General features: G+C 32.5%; 3 protein-coding genes across 4 annotated transcripts; 1 reads left to right on the forward strand and 2 right to left on the reverse strand.

Annotated features, from left to right (window-relative positions):
• Positions 1-651: 651 nt before the first annotated feature.
• LOC139520863 (uncharacterized) lies at positions 652-4,884 on the forward strand. 2 transcript variants are annotated; one of them, XM_071313873.1, is made up of 4 exons: positions 652-737; positions 1,346-1,494; positions 2,312-2,862; positions 4,187-4,884. In XM_071313873.1, exons 2-4 carry the CDS (start codon positions 1,352-1,354, stop codon positions 4,444-4,446), a joined length of 954 nt encoding a protein of 317 aa, XP_071169974.1. In that variant the 5' UTR covers positions 652-737; positions 1,346-1,351; the 3' UTR covers positions 4,447-4,884. The 2 variants fall into 2 exon arrangements, with proteins under 2 accessions (XP_071169974.1, XP_071169975.1); XM_071313874.1 differs by having other exon boundaries at positions 661-731.
• A 1,055-nt stretch (positions 4,885-5,939) lies between these two features.
• On the reverse strand, positions 5,940-8,007 carry LOC139520864 (acanthoscurrin-2-like). Its single transcript, XM_071313875.1, has 3 exons — positions 7,944-8,007; positions 6,893-7,381; positions 5,940-6,086 (listed from the first exon to the last, which is right to left on the reverse strand). The coding sequence occupies exons 1-3, from the start codon at positions 8,002-8,004 to the stop codon at positions 6,076-6,078; spliced, it is 561 nt and encodes a 186-aa protein (XP_071169976.1). The 5' UTR covers positions 8,005-8,007; the 3' UTR covers positions 5,940-6,075.
• Positions 8,008-23,279: 15,272 nt separating this feature from the next.
• Positions 23,280-26,822, reverse strand: LOC139520865 (acanthoscurrin-2-like). Its single transcript, XM_071313876.1, has 4 exons — positions 26,775-26,822; positions 25,073-25,138; positions 24,194-24,724; positions 23,280-23,427 (listed from the first exon to the last, which is right to left on the reverse strand). Exons 2-4 carry the CDS (start codon positions 25,131-25,133, stop codon positions 23,417-23,419), a joined length of 603 nt encoding a protein of 200 aa, XP_071169977.1. The 5' UTR covers positions 25,134-25,138; positions 26,775-26,822; the 3' UTR covers positions 23,280-23,416.
• Positions 26,823-27,546: the final 724 nt, after the last annotated feature.

Consider the following 27,546-nt stretch of genomic DNA (forward strand, 5'->3'; position numbering starts at 1 on the left):
AGGTAGCGGTCAATGAGTAAAAAATAGAAAAGTTACGGTCAATTAGCATAAAATAGTAGAGTTAACGGTCTACAAACAAAACATAGTAAGGAAGTTACATCAAAGGCCACACCATAGTAAAGGTAACGGTTAAATAGTATACTAACGATCACAAAGAACAATGTAGTAAATTTAGCAACCGAAATGCACAAAATAGAAGGTTATTGTAACGCTTTAAAAACATAAAAATAGTAAAGGAAATGGTCAGAAAAATATAAAAGTCGTTGCTGTCAAACATTTAAAAAAAATAAATACTTGGCCAAAACATAGAAATTCGAAATTGAAAATGTCAATACAAATATTAGAGTAGGATATGCAAAGGGGTTCTTATCGTGGATATTAAAGGACTTGCATTGTATAAAAGCTCTGTGATATATAAAATTTCCAAACATTGGAATCAAATCATGTAAAAGTCAAAAATACCAAAAGAAATTAGATTGAAGCTAAGGCAACCCATTTCCTTCTAAATTCTAAGTTATGTCATTTTCAACTTTACAGTAAAAAAAACTATCTGACCTGTGACATAAATACCCGTTTAAGAATAAACTATGTATACAAAATAATCAATTGTTTAATAGTCACGATAAAGTTCCAGTTCATGGAGCAGTTGGTCTATATATAGTTTGAACACAGGTGTATCTTTTATTATTGCTTAATCATGTTGGACAAATATTAATGCTTTGATATCTGAAGTAAGGGTTAGTACTATTTAACTTGCAAGTTATGTTTTACTGTATAAACTCCAAAAATAATTCAAAGAATTTCAAAATTACATGAATTTATTAATACAAAATACAGTTTCTTAGCTACGACTTCACTATAATAATATAATTATTGATTTAATTTAATTTAATTCAATTTATCAGATTGATCATGCAGTATTGTGGTATTGATCATCTTCGCTAGGCTAGCGAAGATTGGTATTGATTTGCTAAATATACTTTTTAATATTTTTTTGTGTTGTTTTTGTCAATTAATTTCCTACCTCGATTGTTTATTGAATGAGTGATGAAGTAAGACTGTATATCAAAATGAGAAATATAGAGGATATAAATTTACTCAGCATATAAACTTAAATTTGTAGATTTTTTGATTTTTTTAAATATATATAGAAAACTCTTCTACACTATGAGAAGGTGACAATTTCAAAGAATGTAAAGGTACTTTCGTATTGATTAGCATTTTGAACATGTTGAAAAATGTGTGTTTTTGTACAATTCAATCAATTAATTCATCAATAATGATATAACATTAATATAAATTATTTTACAAAATAATTTAAAACATTTTGTATCATTTCTTTTAGCAAAAAATGTGGTTACATATATGGTTGGTTCTTAGTATTGCGTCACTGCATACAGAATCATCAGGCCTGACTAGCGAAGAAATATCCAAATTTTCTGTTTCTGGAAAGTACGAAGCAACAGTAACAGTGGACCAGTCAAACTCAGAATAGTAAGTATCTGTATAAACATTTATCTGATCACATATCAAACACCTACACATCATACTACCATGCTGAAGTGACAATAAGAAAAGCCCGTTACATAATTTGACAATAAATAGAGATTAACAAAGAAATACACCAGAATATATAAATACCTCACGTAAACAATAACCAAAGGCAACAGTAGTATACCGCTCTTCACAAATCAATCATTAGTTCGTATTAATACAGTGTCATTGTCATTGTCAATTTCATACTTAAGTATTGAGCTTTAAAAGCGATATCGATTTTGTATCGTCTAATATGATCATAACTAATTATAAGTGATTAAATGTAAGAAGATGTGGTGTGAGAGCCAATGAGACAGCTCTCAATCCAAGTCACAATTTGTAAGCGCAAACCATTAAAGGTCAAAGTATCGTTTTCAACACGGAACCTTGGCTTACACCGAACAGCAAGCTATAAAGGGTCCCAAAAAATACTACTGGAATACCATTCAAACAGGATAACCATTTTAACAGTCTAATCCTAATAAAATATGAGAAACGGGAAATACTTATGAACCACATTAATAAACGAAAACCACTGAACATCAGGTTCCTGAATAAGGACAGGTGCAAACAAATGCATTGTATTTAGACATGTCAATATGTACCAACCTTCATCCTTAACTGAAAAAATAGTGTAACATCTCAACATAGAAAAGACACATTATAAATTATCAATTGAAATTGTTTAACTCAATCAAGTTGTCCAATTACCTCCACGTACAATAATGTTATCACCTTTAGTTTATATTTTGTTATTAATTTATCACACTTTTAGTTTCCTGATCGCAGCATCTGGAATACCAGATCATCCTTGGGAAAATGTGAATCCAAACACACCGACAAACCAAAACTACAATATAAAGATTCGTAAAACACCAGAAGTATCACCTACTAAAGCATGTGTACCATTCGGAAAGATTGGACTGACTAGAACAGGCGTAGCAATATATAACCCTCTGGCCGGCGGGTCAGTCAATGCTGTACAAGGAGACAGCGCAGAAACATTTGACAGTTGTGATGGACATACGTCACCTGATGGATCATACCATTATCATAAAATTCCCGATAGTTGCTTATATAATAACACTGCCGATGAACTAATTGGTGTAGCTTTTGATGGATTCCCAATATATGGACCAAATGTATCGGACATATCTGATAGGTGGATAACTTCGGCGGATTTAGACAAATGTCACGGGAGGGAAGTGAACGGTCAATATCGATATCACGTGACTGAACAATGGCCATATTTTCTTGGATGTTACCACGGCACTGTTTACGCTGATGTTGTAACAGTTACGTACGATTGCGATTTGAATAGTAATGGTTAGTATGTACATGTTATTAATTTATACTACTACGACAGCAACTAAGATTATTAAAAACACACAATTGGTCATTTTCATAAATGAGAAGAAATAATTTACGTTTTAAAATTTTGCTATAAATTCAAAATAAACATATTTGATTTCACAACTATTCAATTTCGATGAACATTTCAATTCTAACGCCTCTGCGTGTGGGCATATTTTGTGCTCTAACCAAAATACTACTTGACTGTCAGTAGTGGCCAAGTTTCTGACTCAATAAAGGGGACATATTCTGCTTTTTCCATCAAGTATTTTTTGTTGTTTTGTTTGATTGTCCCTTTAACATTATATCCCTTTCAGAAAGCATGCATTTAAATAATGTAATTTAGGTTTTTGTTCACACGTGACATCTTACATATGCACATTTCTTTCTTTGAGAAATTTTTATATACAAAGATTGGAATAAATGTGTGACATATTTAAAAAAAAGTAGTAATTGTCCATACTAAACTATTAATACAGTTTGTTCTTTAAATGAATAATTGGAATTTCCAGTACTCATTTGAGAAATTTAATGGTAAACGAACAAAAACTATTTGAATAAATTCATTTACATCACATGATATTAAATATGAGAAAGACAAACAGGTTACAATGAATCACGTCTACGCGACACGGATTTTCCATATATTGTTATAAAACCACCGATCATGTCTAACACATAGCTTTAACTATGCGCAAGCGAATGGCATAATACATTTGGGCGCATGCGAGGGTTAATATTTTTTGTATTTTATAGTTTGCCCGAAGCTTTTGGATACATTTACACGCGTTCGTATATATATTTTCATAAAATGCCCTGTACCAAGTCCGGAAAATGGCCATTGTTACATTATAGTTCGTTTCTGTGTGTGGTATATTTTGGTGTTGTGTTTCTGTTGTGTCCTTGTTCTCTTATATTTGATACATTTCCCTCGGTTTTAGTTTGTGACCCGGATTTGTTTTTTTTCTATCGATTTATGAATTTCGAACAGCGGTATACTACTGTTGCCTTTATCTATATTGTAAATAAATTCAAGAAGTTGTTGATTTAATTAAAAAGTATAGACACAGTTATGAAGGATTTAAATTAAATGTTAAACAAAACGCTAATAAAACGACGTGTGAATGTAATAAAGTCGGCACGATACAATGAAATACTAGAAAAAAATATATATTCACCCAGCTATTGTCCTATAACTGCTGAGCAAAAACATATCTGCATCCGTCTCTTCTCAATTTAATGTTTTTTGTACAGTTTTAAAATGAAATATTGTTTAAGAAATTTGAAAATATTGCAGATTGGGACGCATGGACCTATTACCTGTGTGAGTGTCCAGAGAACGGAGGAGGTGGAGGCGGGGGTGGAGGTGGATTGCCTCCACCAATCGAATGTCGTCCAGACAACCCAAATCGTCCTGCAAACTGTCCTGATGGACCACAGCAACCAGACACAAATAATAACAATGATCAAAGTGGTGATGGGAATTCAGGATGCCGTTTAGGTGTTAATTTGATGATTGTTATATTCATTGTTTTGATAACTTTTCAAGCCTTCTGATATAGTAAATATATCAGAGTATACAGTACTCGATCAAATACGGTACTGAAACAGATTTTGAATTAGAACAGAACACGAACGTCTATGCTATTAACCTTTTTGTACTCATAGATCAGTTCATGCTAATATTGTTCTACATTTGTCCAAAAAGAAATATTCTAACTGAATTGCTAATTCGTGAAAATTATTTTTTTAGTATAGAGGAAGACATAGTTGCTAACAAATTTAATCTACGGACATGTTACGTGTGTCCTATTGTCGGCGTTTATTAGTCTTTAAATTTGGCTGCTCATCTCTATGGGCCAGATATAGAAAATATTCAGTTTTCTAATGGAACACACAAGAGGCTCTAAAGAGCCTGTGTCACTCATCTGCATCATCATCTATAGTCATGTTTGGTAGAAATCCCAATGAAATGGCAATAAAGAGTTAACTGACCATTTTTGTTGTGCTGATTTATAAGAAGATCTTGTCTTGCTAATCATTTTTGCTATATAAAGTTTCTATCTATCTTTTGTAGTTTTGAAGAAAAAAGAATGAAATTGTTTTAACATTTTACCCTAAAGGGCTATTACACGTTTGTAAGAAGTCGTTTGACAGTTTTTACGTATACTCACACACAATAGATCTCAACATTATATTCTATTGTTATCCATACCGGCCATCTTGGTTGACAGGACGGGTCTTCGGACACATTCTATTAAAACTAAGTATCTCAAGTATGATTGTTGCCAAGTTTGATTAAACCTGACTCTGTTGTTTCAGTGGAGAATTTTTTTTGAAAGTAAGCTGACGACGCAATATTCTTGTGATCCCTTATTTTCTTCAAAATATGTCAAACTCGAAAATTCATCTTGCGTAGAACATATTGTATATAATGCCCTTTGCTGAAGAAAAATTTGGCTTGAAGAATTTTTCAGCAACCACATTTGTTAAACGACGCTTATTCTATAAGTAAGAGTGTCTTCATATTATGCGTTAAACTGTTTAAATGATATTTGTCACTACGACTGTTGATAAAACTATCATCTTTTTTATGTAAATAATAAATAGTTCAACTCGAGCTCGTTCCTAGTCTGTGGATGTTTTACTTTTATTATTTGGACTGTTTTAAGTGTTAATAGGAGATATTTAAATGTTTCTCGTTTGTTTGGTGTAAAGTGTGGCTGCTGTAAAATAAAATACAATAAATATCCTATGTAGTTCGCATAAGAGATTGCCATTGTGTTTGAAAAAAAGAGTATCTTGTCTTAAAATCTTAATTGGCCCCAAAAACAGTAAATACCACACAGACGAAACAAAAATTTATAATTTGTGTTCTTGTAAGATGTAACATCGATCCAAACTAACTCGTCATTGGTCATTCATTACACTCATTCGCCCTTTAATTGAGATTTTCAATGCCATATCTTTTTGTTAATCAAGTGAATTTCTGAATTCAATGCTGCACACATCATGAAAAAGGCGGATTAGGATTAAAAATAAACACAGAATTAGTTATGCTTAAGATATATTGTTATTAACTAAAATTGTTAAAATCATGAATGAAATGAAAGTTTATAATTGTTCGTCATATGTTGGAATTCGGGTTAAAGGCGCCAATTGTTCTTCTTTTGGTATAGATTGATCTCAGTAAGACCCTGTAAAAACAAATGACAAATCAAATTAATTTTATATTTTAAAAGATTCACTTTTATAAAAAAAAAAAAAAAAAATGTGTTCGGCACAAAAATCAACCACATCCATAAAGTATTAGTCCAAATTATTATGACTTCTCCCAAGGGTATCTTAAAATATTTTCTGTGACGCCTTCCTCACAGAAATAACTTCTCCCAAGGCTATCCTAAATTTTTTTCTGTGACGCCTTCCTCACAGAAAAAACTTCTCACAAGACTATCTTAAATTATTTTCTGTGACGCCTTCCTCACAGAAAAAAACTTAAAATAGACTTGCAAGTCGTCATTATCATAATATACTGTATATATAACTATAGAACCATTCTAAACTAGTAAGAGTTAGAAGTAGGAATATTCATATTTTACGATTACACGCTTGCTTGTATTTCCGGTAAATCGTAAGAATTTCACTTTTTTCGTTATTGTGTTTTCTGTCTCTGTTTGACAAGTTAATGTAAGTTTTGTTTTGTTAAAATTGCATTACATATCAATGTATACTGACTGTGCTTATATGATTTTGTCGAACCTTAAACGATAATTTAAACAGTATCATGAAAAATCAGTTATGTTTTAAAATAACTTATTTTTTTAAATGCTGTTTATGCTCATTGTTGAAGGCCGTATGGTGACCTATAATTGTTAATTTCTATGTCATGTTGGTCTCTTGTGCAGAGTAGTCTCATTTGCAACTATACCACATCTTGTTATTTTGATATCATTATTAATCACACAGAGAATACGCCTAATATGTTGTTATTAGTTTTACTTACTCTTTTTTCCATATTTACCATATTGACCATGACCTCTGGATCCGCCTGGCCAATATCCGCTTCTTTGACTGTATCCACCATATCCACTAGATCCACCTGGGTAATATCCACCGCTACCATAAGCTTGTTGACCGTAACCTCTGTATCCACTGCCCATTCCATAACTACTATATGGATCGTACATACCACCGCCCATCCCACCGCCATACATTCCACCGCCGTACATTCCACCACCCATTCCGCCGCCGTACATTCCACCACCCATTCCGCCGCCGTACATTCCACCGCCCATTCCACCACCAGTTATTCCACTGCCATATATTCCGCGACCACCATAAATTCCGCCACCACCATAGATTCCTCTTCCACCATAAATTCCTCGTCCACCATAGATACCTCCACCATAAATGCCACCCCCGCTAATTCGTCCTACACCTCCTATACCTCCTATTCCAATCATCCCTCCTCTCCAACCTCCTCCTCTAGATCCTAAAACGGCAATATTGAAAATTTGGTCTCTTCCTCATGGGTACGCATGTTTATATTTGAAAAGTTAATATTACAAAATTTCAGTGGTATAAAAATATCACTTTTTAAAAATCTGTCAACTAAAAACAGATTTTTTTTAACATAAAACTGAAAAATAATTGAGGAAAGAGGTGTTGACGAATAAAAAATTTAAGATCGAACATACATTAGTATTAGAAGGGAGAGAACTGCATGTGTTGAATTTGAAAAAAAAAACAGTAAATCCAGCAGCATTTTCTTCGACCATTTAGTTTGGCTAAACCAGTAAAGTGACTTGTATCGTTAAAGTAACAATATTTGACTGGCCCCAAGTTGTTCCATTGATTACCACAATGGCTAAAGACACTCCATAGAAACTATAACAGTATTTGACTTACCACAGGTCATTCCATTGATTAGCACAGTGGCTAGAAAAAGAATAAGGAGAAACAATAACAGTATTTGACTTACCCCAGGTCATTCCATTGATTAGCACAGTGGCTAGAGAAAGAATAAGGAGAAACAATAACAGTATTGGACTCACCCCAGGGTGTCCCATTGATTAACACAATGGCTAGAGACAGAATAAGCAGAATACACTTCATTTTTATCTGAAAATAAATCCTAAATCATAATAAAAGGTCACATAGTTACTAAAACAACAAAAAAAACATTACCCATAATAAAGAAATAATGCAATACACTATTTATTAAATGAGACTAATTCAGTTTATTTTCAATTATCAACTTCGTGTCTAAATAGAATTTGTGTGTTTTTGCTGTGCATGGTTAAAATATTTCAGTTCTTCCAACATTGGTAGTTATATCATTGCTTTTTTTTAAGTTGACAATGCGAATTTTGAAAATGTATTATTATCTAATAGACAGTGTGTAATTTATCAAACGCCCAGTAGTTTTTATTCGAAATATCTGTCTCTGACTATTAAGAAATCGTCAGCGAAGATGATCCAAAATACACTCTGACGCAAAAGACAATTTATAATGCCAATAAAAGCAGAAATCTCATATCAGGAGGCGATATTGAGAAACTGCCAATGTTAATGCAAATTACCAAACGAACATGTGTATACCTGTAGTTTGAAAAAATGATAGAATATAAACCCCGGCAAATGTATGCATACTTACAGTAGCATGAAACTAAAGGTAAAATTCTACACGATATAACTTCAAGTGATATCCTGGTGGTGTCATTCAGCTGGAGCGTGGTGTTTTATTTTGTGTTGCAGAATTCGTATGGGAACTTGGAGGGTCAATAGTGGATTAATTGAAAGGGTCTATAACAAAGAGATCGATGACAATGACATAATCTTCAGTTAATACGACACAGAGACAATTGTGAGAGAATTGAAAGGATAGGAAACTATGAATTAAAAACTCCATAACGGTTATAATCAAATTACTTCTCCTTTTGGAGTTCATGCGATTCCCTTAGTTGTTTTACCTTTATTTGTATGTTCTGGATAGATATATGATCAAGATTTGAACATCGATAATAAACTATATATTGAATATACTCAATACTAGTATTTTGCCCCTAACATAGAATATATCAAACACAAGTACTTTACAGTCTTATATATTGAAAATATATTGTACTTACATGTACCGGCAAGCTATTGACCAATTCTGGAATGGAAGATTACTGTTTCAAAATCGGCAAACGTAGTCTTTATATAGCATAGTAAAAATTTGGTGTTTGCTGTCAAATTTGACACAAGCCATACTCGTGTCTAATTGTTGTGTTTTTGGAAGTAAACTGTCATGTTAAGACAAGCATGTATTATGACTTTTTACAAAAACTAAGGATGCGTAGTTCAAATTATGAACAAACAAAAGATCGATAAGGTAATTTTTTTGAATGGATAACCAGTAAGATCAATTAGATGGATGACACTGCTATAAACAAGATAATTTTAACATACCAAAATTTTACAATGACTAACAGCAAACTACCTTTCAAATTCATTATCATCAATTATAAATTAATGTGTTCGAATAATAGAACGTAAATCTTAATGAAAGCCTTAGTAAAGCGCTTCAAAATAGAAAAAGATATCTACATTAAATTATTTTAAGTAGTAAATATGAATTATGAAAACTACTTGGTTGCTATTTAGATAGGAAAAAATGTAATTAGAACAAAAACACAAGTGTCAATAGTTTATTCTATATATAAAAAAAATCAAATAAAAACTATAGTGCACTATAAATTAAATTTTAATGTAGTTTAATTCTAACAAAGTGAGTAATAATGAAATGAGAAATTACTAACAATAAAAATGGCTTTAGACTTCATAAATCTAATAGTATTCATTTTATATAAATTTTGAGATATTTTACCAGCTTTTAAAATAATTCCATGTAACCACCCTTACGAGACACACTTTTAAAACCCGGTTTAGTCTTTATAATCCTCATGATATAATAATACGTACACGTTTTAAAGAAGAGGAGAACAAGCACACATAGCTTTATTTTTATATTTTAGGAGGGTGGGTGAACAAAACATTTTCAACTGTTACAAGGATCGCTTTTGTATTTCGCGCTGAAAAATAATAATTTCTACTTTTTAAACAAACTTTCCTACAGAACGTTTATTTGCATCCTCACGAGTGAAAAATTCCTAGTTTTTTTGAAGATTTAACCAGGCCAGCACAATTATTTCTTATTGGTATAAGTACCAGAGTAAGCAATTTGAATACCTCTTTAATTAAATCGCAGTACTAGATGCTACTTTTTTTCCATACAACTACTTAAAGACTTATTATTATTGTGAGCCATCCTCCTGAAAAACTAAAAAATGTGATACCCATACATATAATACTAACATTGTCATCCTATATTTGTTTACTATCGAGTGAGCTGTTTTCAACACACTATCGGTGCCGACACAACTAATGGACATAACGTAACAGTTAAAATAGCTAGTGAATATGTATATAATAATAATGATAATGATTTTGATCCGTTAACTGAAAAGAATAACAATGAAGAAACACAAAATAATTCCAAAGAAGAATTACACAAGATATGCGATCCATTCGAAACTCCCTTTTCGACCTTTTGAGAAATTAAGAATTTACGAAATACAAGAGGCTGTCACAACGACAGCAAACCGGATTTATTAATATTTATTTGTGTCCTGGCAATATCACAAGATTACCATTACTGATGAATGGTGAAAGTGAAAATCGTCAATATCAAATTTGACCTCCATTTTGTCATCAGTATCAACATATTAAAATTTGAAAAGCTTAGATTGAATGGTTCATGAGTAAATGCAACAACGTGAATGGAAACGCCATTTTACAATCTTTCAAGAACCATAACTCCTGAACGGTAAAAGTCAAAATCGTCATTATTGAACTTGACCTCTATTTTGCCATCAGTAACAACATATACAAATTTCAAAAGCGTTGGTTGAATGGTTCATGAGAAAATGCTCGGACACGACTGGAAACACCATTTTTCAATCTTTCAAGAACCATAACTCCTGAACGGTAAAAGTCAAAATCGTCTTTATTGAACTTGACCTCTACTTTGTCATCAGTAACAACATATTAAAATTTGGGAAGCTTTGGTAGAACAGTTCATGCGTAAATTCACGGACACGACTGGAAACTCTATTTTTCAATCTTTCAAGAACCATTACTTCTGAACGGTAAAAGTCAAAATCGTCATTATTAAACTTGACCTCCATTTTGTTGTCAGTAACAACATATTAAAATTTTAAAAGCTTTAGTTGAACGGTTCATGAGTTAATGCACGGACAACATTTGATTGCCGCCCGTTTAGAAGCGATCGATGGGAAGTGTAAAGAGTTGTCTATGGTGTTGAAAAAATAGTTTTCTGATGTTGTTAAAGATTCAAAATCATTAAGACCTAACACATGAAAATGAAACAGAACAGCTTGGAACGGAAGCAAAAATGGAAAGCGTGAGCATGGTGACTACTGAATAACGACATTATTCAACGTATATAGAGGAAACGGATAATGGTAGTGAAATCACAATCAACCGTTTCAATCAAACACTAAGAACCAGCAACGTACTGTCAAACAGTAATGAATGACCAAATACCAAAAGGCAACAAAGGACAGCCAATTGAAACATTAGTTAAAAAAATTAAAAAAAAGAAGCATTAGTTTCAAATAGCGATAACTTCGCATTAAGTGGAGTAGTTCGAAAAAAGGACAAAATGAATAATACATTATTTTGTTCAAGCCGACAAACCATATGGACTTGTAAATGGATCTGTGAAATCGTATGCAGAAAATATAGGTGTGAAAATAACTTTTCAGAACTACTAACAGGGGTGTAGCTACCCGGAGGCACGACAGCACGTGCATCCACGTCGTTTTCACAAAAAAAAAAAAAAAAAAAAAAAAAGCAGAAGAGAGAGAGATGAGTTGGTCAATCGGAATCGGAGACTGTTGGTGTCTTTTCCGTCTATCCCGGATATTAGTTTGACAACCTAGTTACAAGTGTTGATGAAGCTGTTCATTCAGAAAAAGATCGTAGCTCCGAAGTTGCGTCACGTGCACATTGATTCGGCATGCAAAAAAAGAAATGGCAAAATAAAAATTTATAAATTGAATGTTTAAGGAAACACCTATGTTGTCACTTTTTTTAATTGATGAAATTTCATTAGATAACGACATTTGGTTTCAAAATATTTTTTTTTTTTTGCGGAGATTATGACAAAATCGGAAGGTTACTTGTATCTTTTACAAGATTTTTACTTTTGAATTTGTAATACTAAGTCTATTCTAAGATATGTAGTTTTGGAGCACATTTTACAGTGTACAGTTCATCAGTTTGGAATGAGATGTACCAATCGGCATTAGAATTATCAGATCCCTTCGATATCGTTGAAAATATGCCGAGGCGATGTGGTTCAGTGACAGACTACCGGAGCCAATCACACTGCAACCACGCCAAAACAGTATTGGAAAGCCTCATTATTTTTTGTGTTCATAGACCATATGATAAGGCAACTGGAGAGTGGAGTCGCGTCAAATTATCAGAAAATCGCTTCTTTGTGCTGTATCTCACGGCTTCATCGTGTTGTAGGAAATATCACAAACGAACAAATCTCAATATTGTCTGAAACATACGAAACTGACCTAGCATGTAATTTTGACGAATTTAATTGGGAGGTCGCTCGATGCCGAACACGTACGCTGGTTTATAACATCTCGCGAGTGCTAGGTACCATGCCATGATGGTCCTGAGATCTATCAGTCACGGTACTACGTATGTAATTGAAAACAAATGTACGATCAACAATGAACAACGAAAGTTACATAGCCTTACCATGATTACTGCATGTTCATCGGGATTTCAGTGTGAATGTTGACAAAGTAATAGAGAAGTTTGTTTCTGCCCAGACCCGAAGAGCAGATTTTGGACAATTTTGAGTAAATTCTGTATCACAAATATTTGTTGTTTATGTATTACTATATTCAGAAGATTTATTAATAGTTTTACATTCATAAATTTTTATTTATACATATAGCTCCTCTTTTAACCGTCCTATGACCGAAAACCGAGAAAAAAAATTCTGCATAATAGGGTCCCAAATTTTTTTCGATAGTTGCTTCCACATCGTTTCTTTCTAGCTACGCCCCTGACTAAAGAAGCGTGAAGCAAAACAATATTCTACATATGTAATGCGTGTTAACATTAATATTGCTGAGAGTGACTTTGAGTCGAACGAAAACTTATGGCCAGATGGTGTATACTGGCGATAATACATATCCTACAGTAGTACAGTGTTTGTCGCACTTGCAAACTTTACTTAAAGCAATCAGAAAAACGTTTTTATAGTAGCTCTTGTAAGAATAGTTGAAGTGGCTCGAATGGGACAGCAATAGTGAACAGAAAAATCATCCGGTTTTAAAATTAAGACTGTAGAAATTCAAAATGACTGAATATGTGGTGTGATATTGTCAATTAATGGTTTTAAAGATATATGTGTAATTCGTACTCTTTTTTCGTCTACTAATTATACTCAAGATGTATATTTAGATATTTAGATGTGTTCTCGTGTTATTATGATAGAATGCGCGAAGACTATATTATACTTATAGGTGATGATTTTAATGTTGATATATCTTGTGAAAATGTTAGCACAAAAAGTAATGCTTTGAACTGTTTTTTAGAAAGTCGTAATATTAAAGTTGCCCACTTGTTGAATGACTTAACATAACCGAATTATACTTTCATAAACAAAACTTACAGTAAAAAATCGTTCATAGACTATATATGTATACAAGAAATTTTAGAATATAATATTTTAAATTAAGGGGCAAGAGATGACAGTCCATATGATTTTTCTGATCATTACCCTATATGTATGTCTATGAACAGTGATCTGCTCTGTGGTTCGTCAGGTAGCTTCAACTTAGGCCGTCATATTTAAAATGGACGAAAGCGAATGAACTTGAAATAAAGATGTATCAAACAGAAATTGGTAAAGTTTTTAGCATTAGCAAACCTAAAATCGATAGTTGTAGCATAAGAGATCCGGAACATTATAATGTACTACATATGTCGGCGAATGCGTATATTCCGTATGGAAAGTTTCGTCACTACCTTAAACCATATTGAAAATCCAATGACTTATATACAGTTCATTACGAACAACGGGAAGCACGTCGTGAATGGAAAAATAATAACAAGCCTCGTAACAAATCTAACCGCATTTACAAAGGAAAAGATAACAAATAAATATTTAGGAAAGGTAATTGCCAGGCCAAGAAATTATGGCTAGAAGAAAAGTACGGGGACATTAAAAATGCGGCGAGGTTGACAAAGGGAATTTTTCAGAACACCCCGTATAATGAGGAAACAGGGACCATCACCAGATAAACTTGTTCATGGCGATACCGTAGCAAAAACACCTGGAGATATTATTATGCTGTTATGGGGAAATATTTTGAAAAATTTATGCTCTTTAAAAGAAAGGATTGGCTTTGATTTCACGGGAAAATTTCAAAAAGGTCAATGATCTTTTCAACCATAAATACAAAAGGGTTATATTAAACTCTCGATAACCGTAGATGAAATCAAGGATCGGGTACGAACATAGGAGCCTTTTTGATAAAATAATTTTGAATCGTTTCATAAACTCCTTGTTAATATTAAATGGAATGCCGGATCCCCTTCAGTTTTGATTTGTAAAGGAACATAGTGCGATACCGGCTATATATACCCCCAAAGAAGCAATTCATTATTATCTAGAACGTAATTCGATTGTTCATGCTTTTTTTCTTGACAAAGGAAAGATTTTTGACCGTGTGGGTCAAGATAGCCTATTATACAAACTGAACCAAATAGGAATACAAGGTAAATTGTAGAATCTGATATAAATGTCGTTTACAACTGCAACAGCACAATGTGTAGCATAGTGGATTAACAAGTCATGTGTTTCGGATTGATCAAAGAGTAGGTCAAGGCCGTGTGTTGTCTGCTTGGTTATTTTCTGTTTGTATTTATGACTTTATTTGTGAACTCATGTCGACAAATTGTGAATTACTAGTAATTGGTCCGATCAGCATACCAACAATTTTGTTAGCCGATGACACAACTTTTAATGGTGCTCATACATTATCAAACGTTGTTAACAACTATACGTTCAAATGACTTGTAAAATATAATGCATCGAAAAGCAGCGTTTTGACTTTTACACCACCAAGAAAGACTCGCAACAACAATGACTCTGCATCATGTCTTAACCTAGGTAATATTGTATTCGATAGAAAACGCACATGTACTTATGCTGGAGGATTAATATTATTATTATATTGATATTTTGGGAGGCGACTTCCCTGATATGGAACTTGCGCCCTATTTACACCTATCGTGATTGTTTTTTGGAAGAACAAAAAAATCAAAAAAATCTTAGTGTTTCGTGTTTTGTTTACTACACGTGAGTTCTTAAGTTGTGAGGGTTTTTTTTCCAAAGTCTTTAATGTGTTGTGGTTTTACTTTTGTAAAAAAAGTGTTTATTTTGTCGTTCTTGCTTTTGTTTCGTTGCATTGCTAATTACATAGATGTATAAGGTAGTAGTAGCTAATAAATAGACACAAGTGTATGAATGAATCTTAATGTCCATCGCTGAAGATAGAGATTAGATACTGCTTCCCGATAGCCCGGTGTCAATTATTTAATGAAAAATTGCCAAAAGTTATGTATGCGCCAGAAAAAAAGACTGTCGCATACTTCTGTAACCTACATTGGGATTATTAAAAGAAACAAAATATTATATATTATTATGATGGAGGACAGAAAATTCACTCACTTTATACTGTTGTTGTTAATCGATGGGGATGAGTGCTTTAATAAATAACATGATACGGAAAAAATTATCCTAACAACTGCACTTTCTGGATGTGAAACTTGGGGTCAGCTACCCTAGTGAAATTGAAATGTTGGAAAGAGCTCAAAGATATTTCGTTCAATTTATACAAATGATGGATAATCGTTATCAAAAGTACCAGGATTATAACCTGATAAACGCAGTCTGACTGACTCTTGCGTTAGTAAAGTTGGTCTGTGGTAAGAAAGACATATTGATAAAATGAAAATTTTGTATGTTCGAAGGTTGTGTTGTGCAAAATCAACAACAATACATAGACGGATTTCAATTTTCGTATGGGCCAAATATAAACCGGTAAGTCCAGTCAAATATCATTGACTTTTGATGAAATACGATTTTTTTTTAACTATGTGGCTGAAAATTTCTTTCCAGACAAACTTCTGTGGAGCAAAATCGTTAAACAGACTTTAGACATAAACGACGAAAACAAATGGAAACACTTAGTTGAACGGCGACAAGAACTTAAGCGGCACTATAAAAAAAACATACATGTTTGACGGAGCATCTTTTGTTACGACTAGCGGTAACTTATCCATCTTTAAATTCAAAATTTATGACGCTTGAGAAATATGGAGCCATAGCTATGACAACAGGCAAATGCTTTCTGTGAAACTTGTATGATACGGATATACTTATGCATTATATAGTATGCTGTACATCTGTTATTTTACAAATTCGGACAGAAATGTTCTACAAAAAAGTTGATATTCTTGACGTAGACGATTCCGTTCGTTTCTTTAAAATAGGGACGAAAGATACCAAAGGGACAGTCAAACTCATAAATCGAAAATAAACTGACAACGCCATGGCTAAAAATGAAAAAGACAAACAGACAAACAATAGTACACATGACACAACATAGAAAACTAAAAAATAAACCCCACGAACCCCACCAAAAACAAGGGGTGATCTCAGGTGCTCCAGAAGGGTAAGCAGATCCTGCTCAACATGTGGCACCCGTCGTGTTGCTTATGTGATAACAAATCCGGTAAATAGTCTAATTCGGTAGGTCACATTCATGAAAGGGAAGGGGATTGTAGTTACGACGTAAGGAACATATCCGATATCATTTGTGAAACAGTTATTCCATAACGGTCAACCAACTCGTGATGGCGTCCGTAAAATTTACGAAGGGATGATTTCAACTTCACCATTTGGAACTCTTGGTTTAATAGCTTAACCCGCTATCAAGAAAATCATGATAGGAAATGCAAGAACGGGAATATCGTATCAATTGGGAGATATATACCCCGTATGCAGGTGCTGCTGGAACGTTTCTACTTAGAAATGGAAAGTTTACATTTGGAAAGCTGAAATCATCTATTTTGTCATAAAGTTTTGTTTTCAACTGACCCTCATTGTCAATTTCTAGATGTAAGTCAAGATATGAGGCTGGCTTAACTGTATCTGTAGTATCCTTTATCTTTAGTTCGATGGGCTAGATGCGTTCCACATAGTCACCAAATTTTGAATTATTAAGTGAAAGAACAGCATCTATATAGCGGAAAGTAGAGTTAAAAGATATCGCTAACTTCTTATCTTTCTTCCTAAGAAGTTCCTGTATGAAGTCAGCCTCATAATAATAAAGAAACAAGTCGGCAAGTAGAGGGGCACAATTTGTTCCAATTGGAATGCCGACAGTCTGTAACAAATATGTTGTCAATCAAGAAATCAAGCATCTTGATAATATCAGTTTCAGAGAATTTTTTGTTTGAATCAGAGTGATCCTTTACAAAGTAGGATTTATTCCTCCCTAGGACAAGATACTTGTATCTACGTTGGCCATTCTTTTTTATGAAGCAAAGCAACACCAACTTTTTCAATTTGTCTTTTAGTTTGGAATGTGGAATACTTGTGTAAATAGTAGAAAAGTCAAATGTTTTAATACTGTTACAAGATGAAAGAGAGTTAGATTGTATGTACTCTAAAAGATCTTTGGAAATTTTAAGTATCAACATCTGATTCAGGTTCATCATAACAAACGGACAAATATGGCTGTATTTACATGCCAAAAACTACTCTGAGTACAGACTTACCTATGAAGTTGGAAAAGTTTGTATGCCTATCATCCACCAGATATATAAAAGTTGAATGCATTTTGTGTTTCAGAAAGATAAAATCTCTTTTAGATTTTGATGGGCATTTTTTCCCATCATGCATAAATTAACTAAGTTGTGGTACAACTTAGAGATGCTCCCTCAGGTAAAAAAAAACGGTTTGTATTGTTTTGATTGTCCTTAATGGACAAGAGGTATCTTCACAACTACAGGTGAGTTAAAGAGTTTGCATACAATTTCATTATATTGACAACAATACAGTATTCATCGTTGGCGATGGTGATGACTCAGAGTTTATTTGAGTCAGTGAGTGGACTGTATCAAAGTAATTCAGGTGGTTGTTTATTTTTACACCTTCTGCAGAAAGGAAAAAAAATGATTTTATCTTTCTTAAACACAAAATGCATTGAACTTTTATATATCTAGTGGATGCTAGGCCTTAAAACTTTCCAAACGGCACAGGTAAGTCTGTACACAGATTAGTTTTTGAGGTGAAAATACGGCCATATTTGTCCATTTGTTATGATAAACCTTAATCAAGATGATGACGAAATTGTAAGGTCGTTACTTGGAAGTATGAATCATACCATGCAAACTCTAAATGCTGATGTATGGAGTCTCTTGGTGTACCACCTAGCAGATTATATGTTAAAACTATATCAGGGGCCGTGTCAATGAAAGTATCCTAGGATATGTCCTAAGATAGGTCTTAGGACATTATTTAGGATGGTCTTAGGACGTGTCTGAGACATGTCTTAGGATGTAAAACAAAGCTGTCTTAGGACAGTCCTAACTACGATGGTCCTAGGACCATCCTAACACATATATATTTAATTGAAAAAAATATATAGAGATTTCTATGACATAGATTTTATTGTATTTTAATATTTATATGACTTTTGTATGGAAAACAATTAACGCAAAATGAAAGTTAAAGATTTAACGTAATACTATTAAATACGTTATTTAAAAGTGTGATGGAAGATATAAATGATTTTAATACGAAAACAAAATGAAATAGTCACAAAACTTTGTTAAATGCGATATTCGTGCTGCAATTTTAGTACGTAAACTAGTTTTGTCCTTAGGTCCACTCGATTTCATTACATGTATTATGTATCGAATGAGGATTAGTTAAAAAAAAAAAAAAAGGTATTTTTTTCCCCATATTTAAATTTTTATTGCACCGTTTCGGTAAGTCGCAAAAATATTGCTTTACTGATAGTATTTTTTAGGCTTTAAAAAAGGCAGCACGAAATAAAAATAAAATTGGACCGAATACCTTCAAACTTTAACTAATTGTTCCATTGGGTATCTTGTTTATAAATTGTATTCCATCGACTTACATGGCTAAGAATAAAACATAGGGGTCAAATGCAGTTTTTGGCTTATATCTCAAAAACTAAAGCTTTTAGAGCAAATCTGACTGGAAAAAATTGGTCCACATAACTCAGCCCTGAAATATCTATAAAGAAATTTTGCATTTTTTTGTCCTCAGGAATAGATTACCTTAGCTGTATTTGGCAAAACTTTTAGGAATTTTGGTCCTCAAAGCTCTTCCATTTCGTACTTTATTTGGCCTTTTTAACTATTTTGGATTCGAGCGTCACTGATGAGTCTTTTGTAGACGAAACGCGCGTCTGGCGTATATACAAAATTTAGTCCTGGTATCTATGATGAGTTTATTTGTTATAGATAGACATAAACTGTAAACGGCAATAATATTCAGCAAACTAAGATCTACAAAAGAGTTAAATGACCAAAATTGTCAATTGACTCCTTAAGGGGTTATTGCCCTTTACAGACAGCTTTACACAATTTGTTCATCAAGTTTGCTAACATTTTAAAATCTCCTCTAAAACTATTGTGCCTAATACTTCTTTTTTATGAATTGCATCCGAATTTTTTTCTTTAAATATTAATTGTAAAATCTTCATATATATGGAGAACTAAAGATAATCAATCAATCATTTAACAATTAATTCACGGACGCCATGGATAAAAATAGAACATAGGGGTCAAATACAGTTTTTGCAGTTGGCTCATATCTCAGAAACTAAAGCATTTAGAGCAAATCTGACATGGGGTAAAATGGGGTAATTTTTTTCAAAAGGTCAAGATCTATCAGCCCTGAAACTTTCAGACAAACCGAAAAACTTATTGTTCGGTTGCTGCCAATAAATTGGTTATTTTAAGGAAACTTTGCAGTTTTTTGTTATTATCTTGAATATTATAATATTGAATATAAAGATAAACTGTAAACAGCAAAAATGTTCAGCAAAATAAGATCTACAAAAAGTTATAGTCGACCAAAACTGTCAATCGACCCCTAAAGGAGTTATTGTCCTTTAAGGACATTTTTTTAAGCCACTCATTAATACATATTGTAAATCAAAAATAATCATTGATGTAAGATTTAAGCAAAAAAATAACAGTTGAACGATTCAGGTTCTTGGGATCCTCTTGTTTGATTGGTGTTTTACTTGTATAATGTTTAGAATATGTCTGTTTGTGTAATGTTTTTGATGTTTTCTTTAAATATTAATTGTAAAATCTTCATATATATGGAGAACTAAAGATAATCAATCAATCATTTAACAATAAATTCGTGAAGATTTCCACAGAACCCTGTGTCTTGATTGATATTGCTGCTGTCATTGTAAAAGTGTAATGTTGACTGTAAAAACGTCCATTTATTCGTAAAAAACAAAATTAAAAAAACTTTTTTATCTGTACTTGCTTTAGCTATACAAGTCTGTTTTAAAAATAGAACTATATATATAGTTTTTCTCAAATAGTCACTTTGTTTTACTTCGTCAAGTATAGTGATAACCAGATCAAAGAATGACAGAACAACATCAAATACTGGAACGAAAACATCATGTAACAACATCTAATACTGGAACGAAAACATCATGTAACAACATCTAATACTGGAACGAAAACATCATGTAACAACATCTAATACTGGAACGAAAACATCATGTAACAACATCTAATACTAGAACGAAAACTTCATGTAACAACATCAAATACTGGAACGAAAACATCATGTAACAACATCTAATACTGGAACGAAAACATCATGTAACAACATCTAATACTGGAACGAAAACATCATGTAACAACATCTAATACTGGAACGAAAACATCATGTAACAACATCTAATACTAGAACGAAAACATCATGTAACAACATCAAATACTGGAACGAAAACATCATGTAACAACATCTAATACTGGAACGAAAACATCATGTAACAACATCTAATACTAGAACGAAAACATCATGTAACAACATCTAATACTGGAACGAAAACATCATGTAACAACATCTAATACTAGAACGAAAACATCATGTAACAACATCAAATACTGGAACGAAAACATCATGTAACAACATCTAATACTGGAACGAAAACATCAAATACTGGAACGAAAACATCATGTAACAACATCTAATACTGGAACGAAAACATCATGTAACAACATCTAATACTAGAACGAAAACATCATGTAACAACATCTAATACTGGAACGAAAACATCATGTAACAACATCAAATACTGGAACGAAAACATCATGTAACAACATCTAATACTGGAACGAAAACATCATGTAACAACATCTAATACTGGAACGTAAACATCATGTAACAACATCTAATACTGGAACAAAAACATCATGTAACAACATCTAATACTGGAACGAAAACATCATGTAACAACATCAAATACTGGAACGAAAACATCATGTTACAACATCTAATACTGGAACGAAAACATCATGTAACAACATCAAATACTGGAACGAAAACATCATGTAACAACATCTAATACTGGAACGAAAACATCATGTAACAACATCAAATACTGGAACGAAAACATCATGTAACAACATCTAATACTTGAACGAAAACATCATGTAACAACATCAAATACTGAAACGAAAACATCATGTAACAACATCTAATACTGGAACGAAAACATCATGTAACAACATCTAATACTGGAACGAAAACATCATGTAACAACATCTAATACTGGAATGAAAACATCATGTAACAACATCAAATACTGGAACGAAAACATCATGTAACAACATCAAATACTGGAACGAAAACATCATGTAACAACATCTAATACTGGAACGAAAACATCATGTAACAACATCTAATACTGGAACGAAAACATCATGTAACAACATCTAATACTGGAACGAAAACATCATGTAACAACATCTAATACTGGAACGAAAACATCATGTAACAACATCAAATACTGGAACGAAAACATAATGTAACAACATCTAAAACTGGAACGAAAACATCATGTAACAACATCAAATACTAGAACGAAAACATCATGTAGTGTAAAACGTCAAATTTGGAAACATCATTACGTAATTTTAAAGCCATTTACAAGGACTTTGCAAATAATCATTACGAAATAACAAAACAGCATCATGTAATGTAACAACTTCATAAATTAAGACACATACACATAACGTAGTGTTAAAACCACATTTCCTAATAACATGACCACATCAAATAATGAAAAATATCAAGAGTACCACACCAGACATGCCATCTCTAGCGTTCCATACTAGTTATCATTAAACCTTATCACTCGTTATGTTTTTTTGTTCTGTAAGGATATTTCATATAAGAAATATTTAGTTTCTGCTTTATTTATTTAATAAAAGGCCTATTGATAATTTTTAGCATCCGAGATCCGAATATTTCGTCACCTTGGCATTGTATATAATATCCAACTCCTAAATTGTGCTGTGAATATAAGGTCAAGCTTTGAATTAGAGTGGAAGACTTTTCTATTGTTGAAGATCTATGTTGCTTGTTTCTTGTTTGTTTGCTGTAAAGAGTAGCTGCCATAAAATAAAATACTATCGACACCTCTTGTAGATTGTCATTGTGTATATATAAAAAAAAGAGTATCTGGTCTTTCACGTTGCTCGTTTTTATATACATATAGATTAGACCGTTGGTTTTCCCGTTTGAATAGTTTTACACTAGTCATTTTTGGGGGGCCCTTTGTAGCTTGCTGTTCGTTGTGAACAAAGGCTCCGTGTTGAGGACCGTATTTTAACACTATAATGGTTTACTTTTATAAATTGTGAATTGGATAGATAGAGAGTTGTCTCATTGGCAATCATACCACATCTTCTTACATGTATTAAAATATTGACTCCGAAACCAATGAATACCACACAGACGAGACATTGTTTTTTCTTGTAAAATCTCAGATCGATCCAAACTAACTACAATTGCTTGTTTATTCATAATATGCATTCACCTTTTATATGAGACTTTCCAGACAATTGTTTTTAATGAATTAAATTTCAAAAGTTCAATGCTACACATCATGAATAATTTGGGGTAGGAATAGAAAATAAACACAGAATTTGTTATGCTTAAGATGCATTGTATTCAACTAAAATTGTTAAAAACATGAATGAAATGAAAGTTTATATTGTTCGTCATATTATGTTGGAATTCAAGTTAAGGGTGCCTATTGTTCTTCTTTGGTATAGTTTGATCTCAGTAAGACCCTGTAAAACAAATAGCAAATCGAATTAATTTTATATATCATAAAACTTCAATTTTAAATAAAAATATATGTTAGACCAGAAAACTAAATTAAAGCCAATTAAAGAGTTAATCACGATATAGTATTTGGCAACTGTTATCTATTCATTATACCGTATATATAACTATAGAACCATTTTAAACTAAGACCTAAAAATAGCAAAAGAAACCGTATATACAACTTTAAAACCATCTTAAACTAAGACATAAAACTAGTAAAAGAAACCGTATATATAACTATAGAACCATCTTAAATTGAGACTTAAGGCTAGTAAATGTTTGAAGTAGAAACATTCATATTTTACGATTATACGCTAGCTGGTATTTCCGATAAATCGTTCTATGAATTTCACAGTTAATATTGTAAGAATAACGTTGTTGTTTTTCGTTCGTTTGTTTTCTGTTTTTGTTTAGTAGGTTAATATAATGTGGGTTTTTTTTAATTGCATTACATATGAATGCATACTGACTGTGCTTATGAAATTCTATCCATCTTATGACGAAAATTTAATCCGTATCATGAAAGAGCAGTTTTGTTTTAAATTAATCTATTTTCAATATGCTAACAATGCTCATTGTTAAAGGGCGTATGGTGACCTTTCGTTATTAACGTCTATGCCATTTGTTCTCTTGTGCAGAGTTGCCTCATTTGCAAACATACCACATCTTATTATTTTTATATTTATCACACAGAGATTACGCTAATATGTTATTTTTAGTTTTACTTACTCCTTTTTCCATATTTACCATATTGACCATGCCCTCCGGATCCGCCCGGCCAATATCCGCTTCCTTGACCGTATCCACCGTATCCACTTGATCCACCTGGATAATATCCACCGCTACCATATCCTTGTTGGCCGTAACCTCTGTATCCACTGCCCATTCCATAACTACTATATGGATCGTACATACCACCGCCCATTCCACCGCCGTACATTCCACCGCCATACATTCCACCGCCGTACATTCCACGGCCCATTCCACCGCCATACATTCCACGGCCCATTCCACTGCCATAGTTGTCATCATCGCCATATATACCTCCACCATAAATTCCGCGACCTCCATAGATACCTCCACCGCCATAAATACCGCGACCGCCATAGATTCCGCCACCGCCATAAATTCCGCGGCCACCATAGATACCTCCACCATAAATACCACCTCCACCATAAATACCACCCCCGCCAATTCGTCCTACACCTCCAATACCACCAATTCCAATCATCCCTCCTCTCCAACCTCCTCCTCTAGATCCTATAATGAAAAATATTCAATAATTTGTCCTTATCCTCATATGTAGGTCCTGGTCATATATAAAAAAAAATATATCACAAAATTTCAGTTGTATATAAATTTCGCTTTCACAAAATATGTTCAGTACTATCAACTAAGAACAGATTTTTTTTAACATAAAACTGAAAAATAATTGAGAAACGAGATGTTGACGACAAGAAAATTTAACATTTCAAACAGTAAAAGAAGGGAGAGAACTGAATGTATTTGAATTAAGAAAAAACAGTAAATCCAGCAATTCTGCGACCATGTAGTTTGGTTAATCCAGTAAAGTGACTTGTTTCGTTATAGGAACAATGTTTGACTCACCCCAGGTTGTTCCATTGATTAGCACAATGGCTAGAGACAGAATAAGCAGAATACACTTCATTTTATCTGAAAAAATAAAATTGCTGAAATCATTAGAAAAAGGTCAAATGGTTACTAAAAAAATTTTTTTTTTATCATTAACTGTTCAATTGAAATAAACATTTATACTATTGAAATAATTTAATACACTTTTTATAAACATGAGGATAAACCAATCTATAAACCATTAGCTACGAGAAATCAAAGAATGGTTCAATCAGTAATAAAAGTGAAACAAATGGAATGATTATTCGCTTTCAGCAGCCAATTTCGTTCAATTTTGTCAAAATAAGCGATGAAACATTGCAAGTGAATAATTCCATCTCATTGAATCCGTTTTCATGTGACATTCAATTTAACCAAGGACGTATAACTAACATACGTCTAATATACGTCCTTGATTTAACACATAAGCTAGAGATTGGTTACGCATGTTTTAGTCGTGTTCAGTTACTAAAATGAAACAATTTCAACATTGAAAGTGACACAAAGGTAAACCATTCGTTGACTGATTCGATTCATAGAAAGAAAAAAAAACATTCTTATACAGGTAAAAACGATGATTAACTTATTTTGTTAACCTATAGCATGAAATCAAACAGATATAAAAAAAAAATCAAATTGCACGAGGTCTATTTATATTTATGTTTATACTTATATCGTTTTATTTGACCGTCGGAAGTCTTCTGAGATCATTTCAATAGATAATTAAATGGCGTCTGGACTAAAATACACAGCACGTGTTCTATCTAATAAATGCACTGTTTACCGTTTATTTCAGACTTATTGTAATTTGGATACACGTTTTAGAATGTTATAAATCAATTATGAGAACTTTGAGTCTAATCGGTGAACAAGATTATGATAGCTTATCCCATTTTAATGCAAATTAGAAAACGAATATGTGTATACCTGTTGTTTGAAAAATCTTAGCGCATTTCTGGAATTATCTACACGGCAAACCACTGTGGTTTCATTATTGTTCGTTGGATACCAATTTTCGTAGCTTTAGTGGGTACAGGTGAACCACGAAATTCAATTCAATGTCAACGAAATACAAATTTTCTATTGGCTTGTTTGAAGACTTCGGCAAAACCACGAAAATAAATATCCACGAACATGAAAAGTTTCCTGAATCCACGAAAATTGGTACCCACGAAAATAAATTATCCCTAGTATATACATATTTTAGAGAATTCCTGTAGCATGAAAATAATAGTAATTCAAATTCAACACGAAATAACTTGAAATGATATCCTTTGGGCGTCATTCAGTTGAAGTGGGTTGAAATATTTTGCCTCCCAGAATTCGTTTAGGAACGTTGGTGGCCCATAGTGGATTAATTGAAAGGGTATATTACAAAGAGACGAATGGTAAGGACGAAATCATCATGTTAATATGATCACAAAGACATGTGTGTGAGTATTGAAATGATGAATTGAAAACTCCAACACGAGCTTAATCAAATCACTTACTTCTTTTTGAGTTCATGTGATTCTCTGAGTTTTTTAGCTTTTTTTTTTATATATTAAAAATATCTATGAGATAAATTACTGTGTGGCTTACATGGAATATACTTAATACTAGTAATTTGTCCCTTCAATAGACTATACCTAATACTAGTACATAATAGTCTTATATATTGAAAATAGATTGTACTTACATGTACTGGCAAGCTATTGACCAATTCTGGAATGGAAGATTACTGTTTCGAAACCGGAAAACATTGTCTTTATATAGCATGGTATACAGTTGGTGTTTGCTGTCAAATTTGACACAAGCCATACTCGTGTCCAATTGATGTGTTTTTGGAAGTAAACTGTCATGTTAAGACAAGCTTGTACTACGACTTTTTGCAAAACCTATGGATGAATAGTTCAAATTATGAACAAACAAAAGATCGATAGAATTATTTTTTTGAATGGATAACTAGTAAGATCAATTAGATGGATGACACTGCTATAAACAAGATAATTTTAACATACCAAAATTTTACAATGACTAACAGTAAACTACCTTTCAAATTCATTATCATCAATTATAAATTAATGTGTTCGAATAATAGAACGTAAATCTTAATGAAAGCCTTAGTAAAGCGCTTCAAAATAGAAAAAGATATCTACATTAAATTATTTTAAGTAGTAAATATGAATTATGAAAACTACTTGGTTGCTATTTAGATAGGAAAAAATGTAATTAGAACAAAAACACAAGTGTCAATAGTTTATTCTATATATAAAAAAAATCAAATAAAAACTATAGTGCACTATAAATTAAATTTTAATGTAGTTTAATTCTAACAAAGTGAGTAATAATGAAATGAGAAATTACTAACAATAAAAATGGCTTTAGACTTCATAAATCTAATAGTATTCATTTTATATAAATTTTGAGATATTTTACCAGCTTTTAAAATAATTCCATGTAACCACCCT

The sequence above is a fragment of the Mytilus edulis genome, chromosome 4 (assembly GCF_963676685.1).
Source record: "Mytilus edulis chromosome 4, xbMytEdul2.2, whole genome shotgun sequence".
NCBI classification, from domain to species: Eukaryota; Metazoa; Mollusca; class Bivalvia; order Mytilida; family Mytilidae; genus Mytilus; species Mytilus edulis.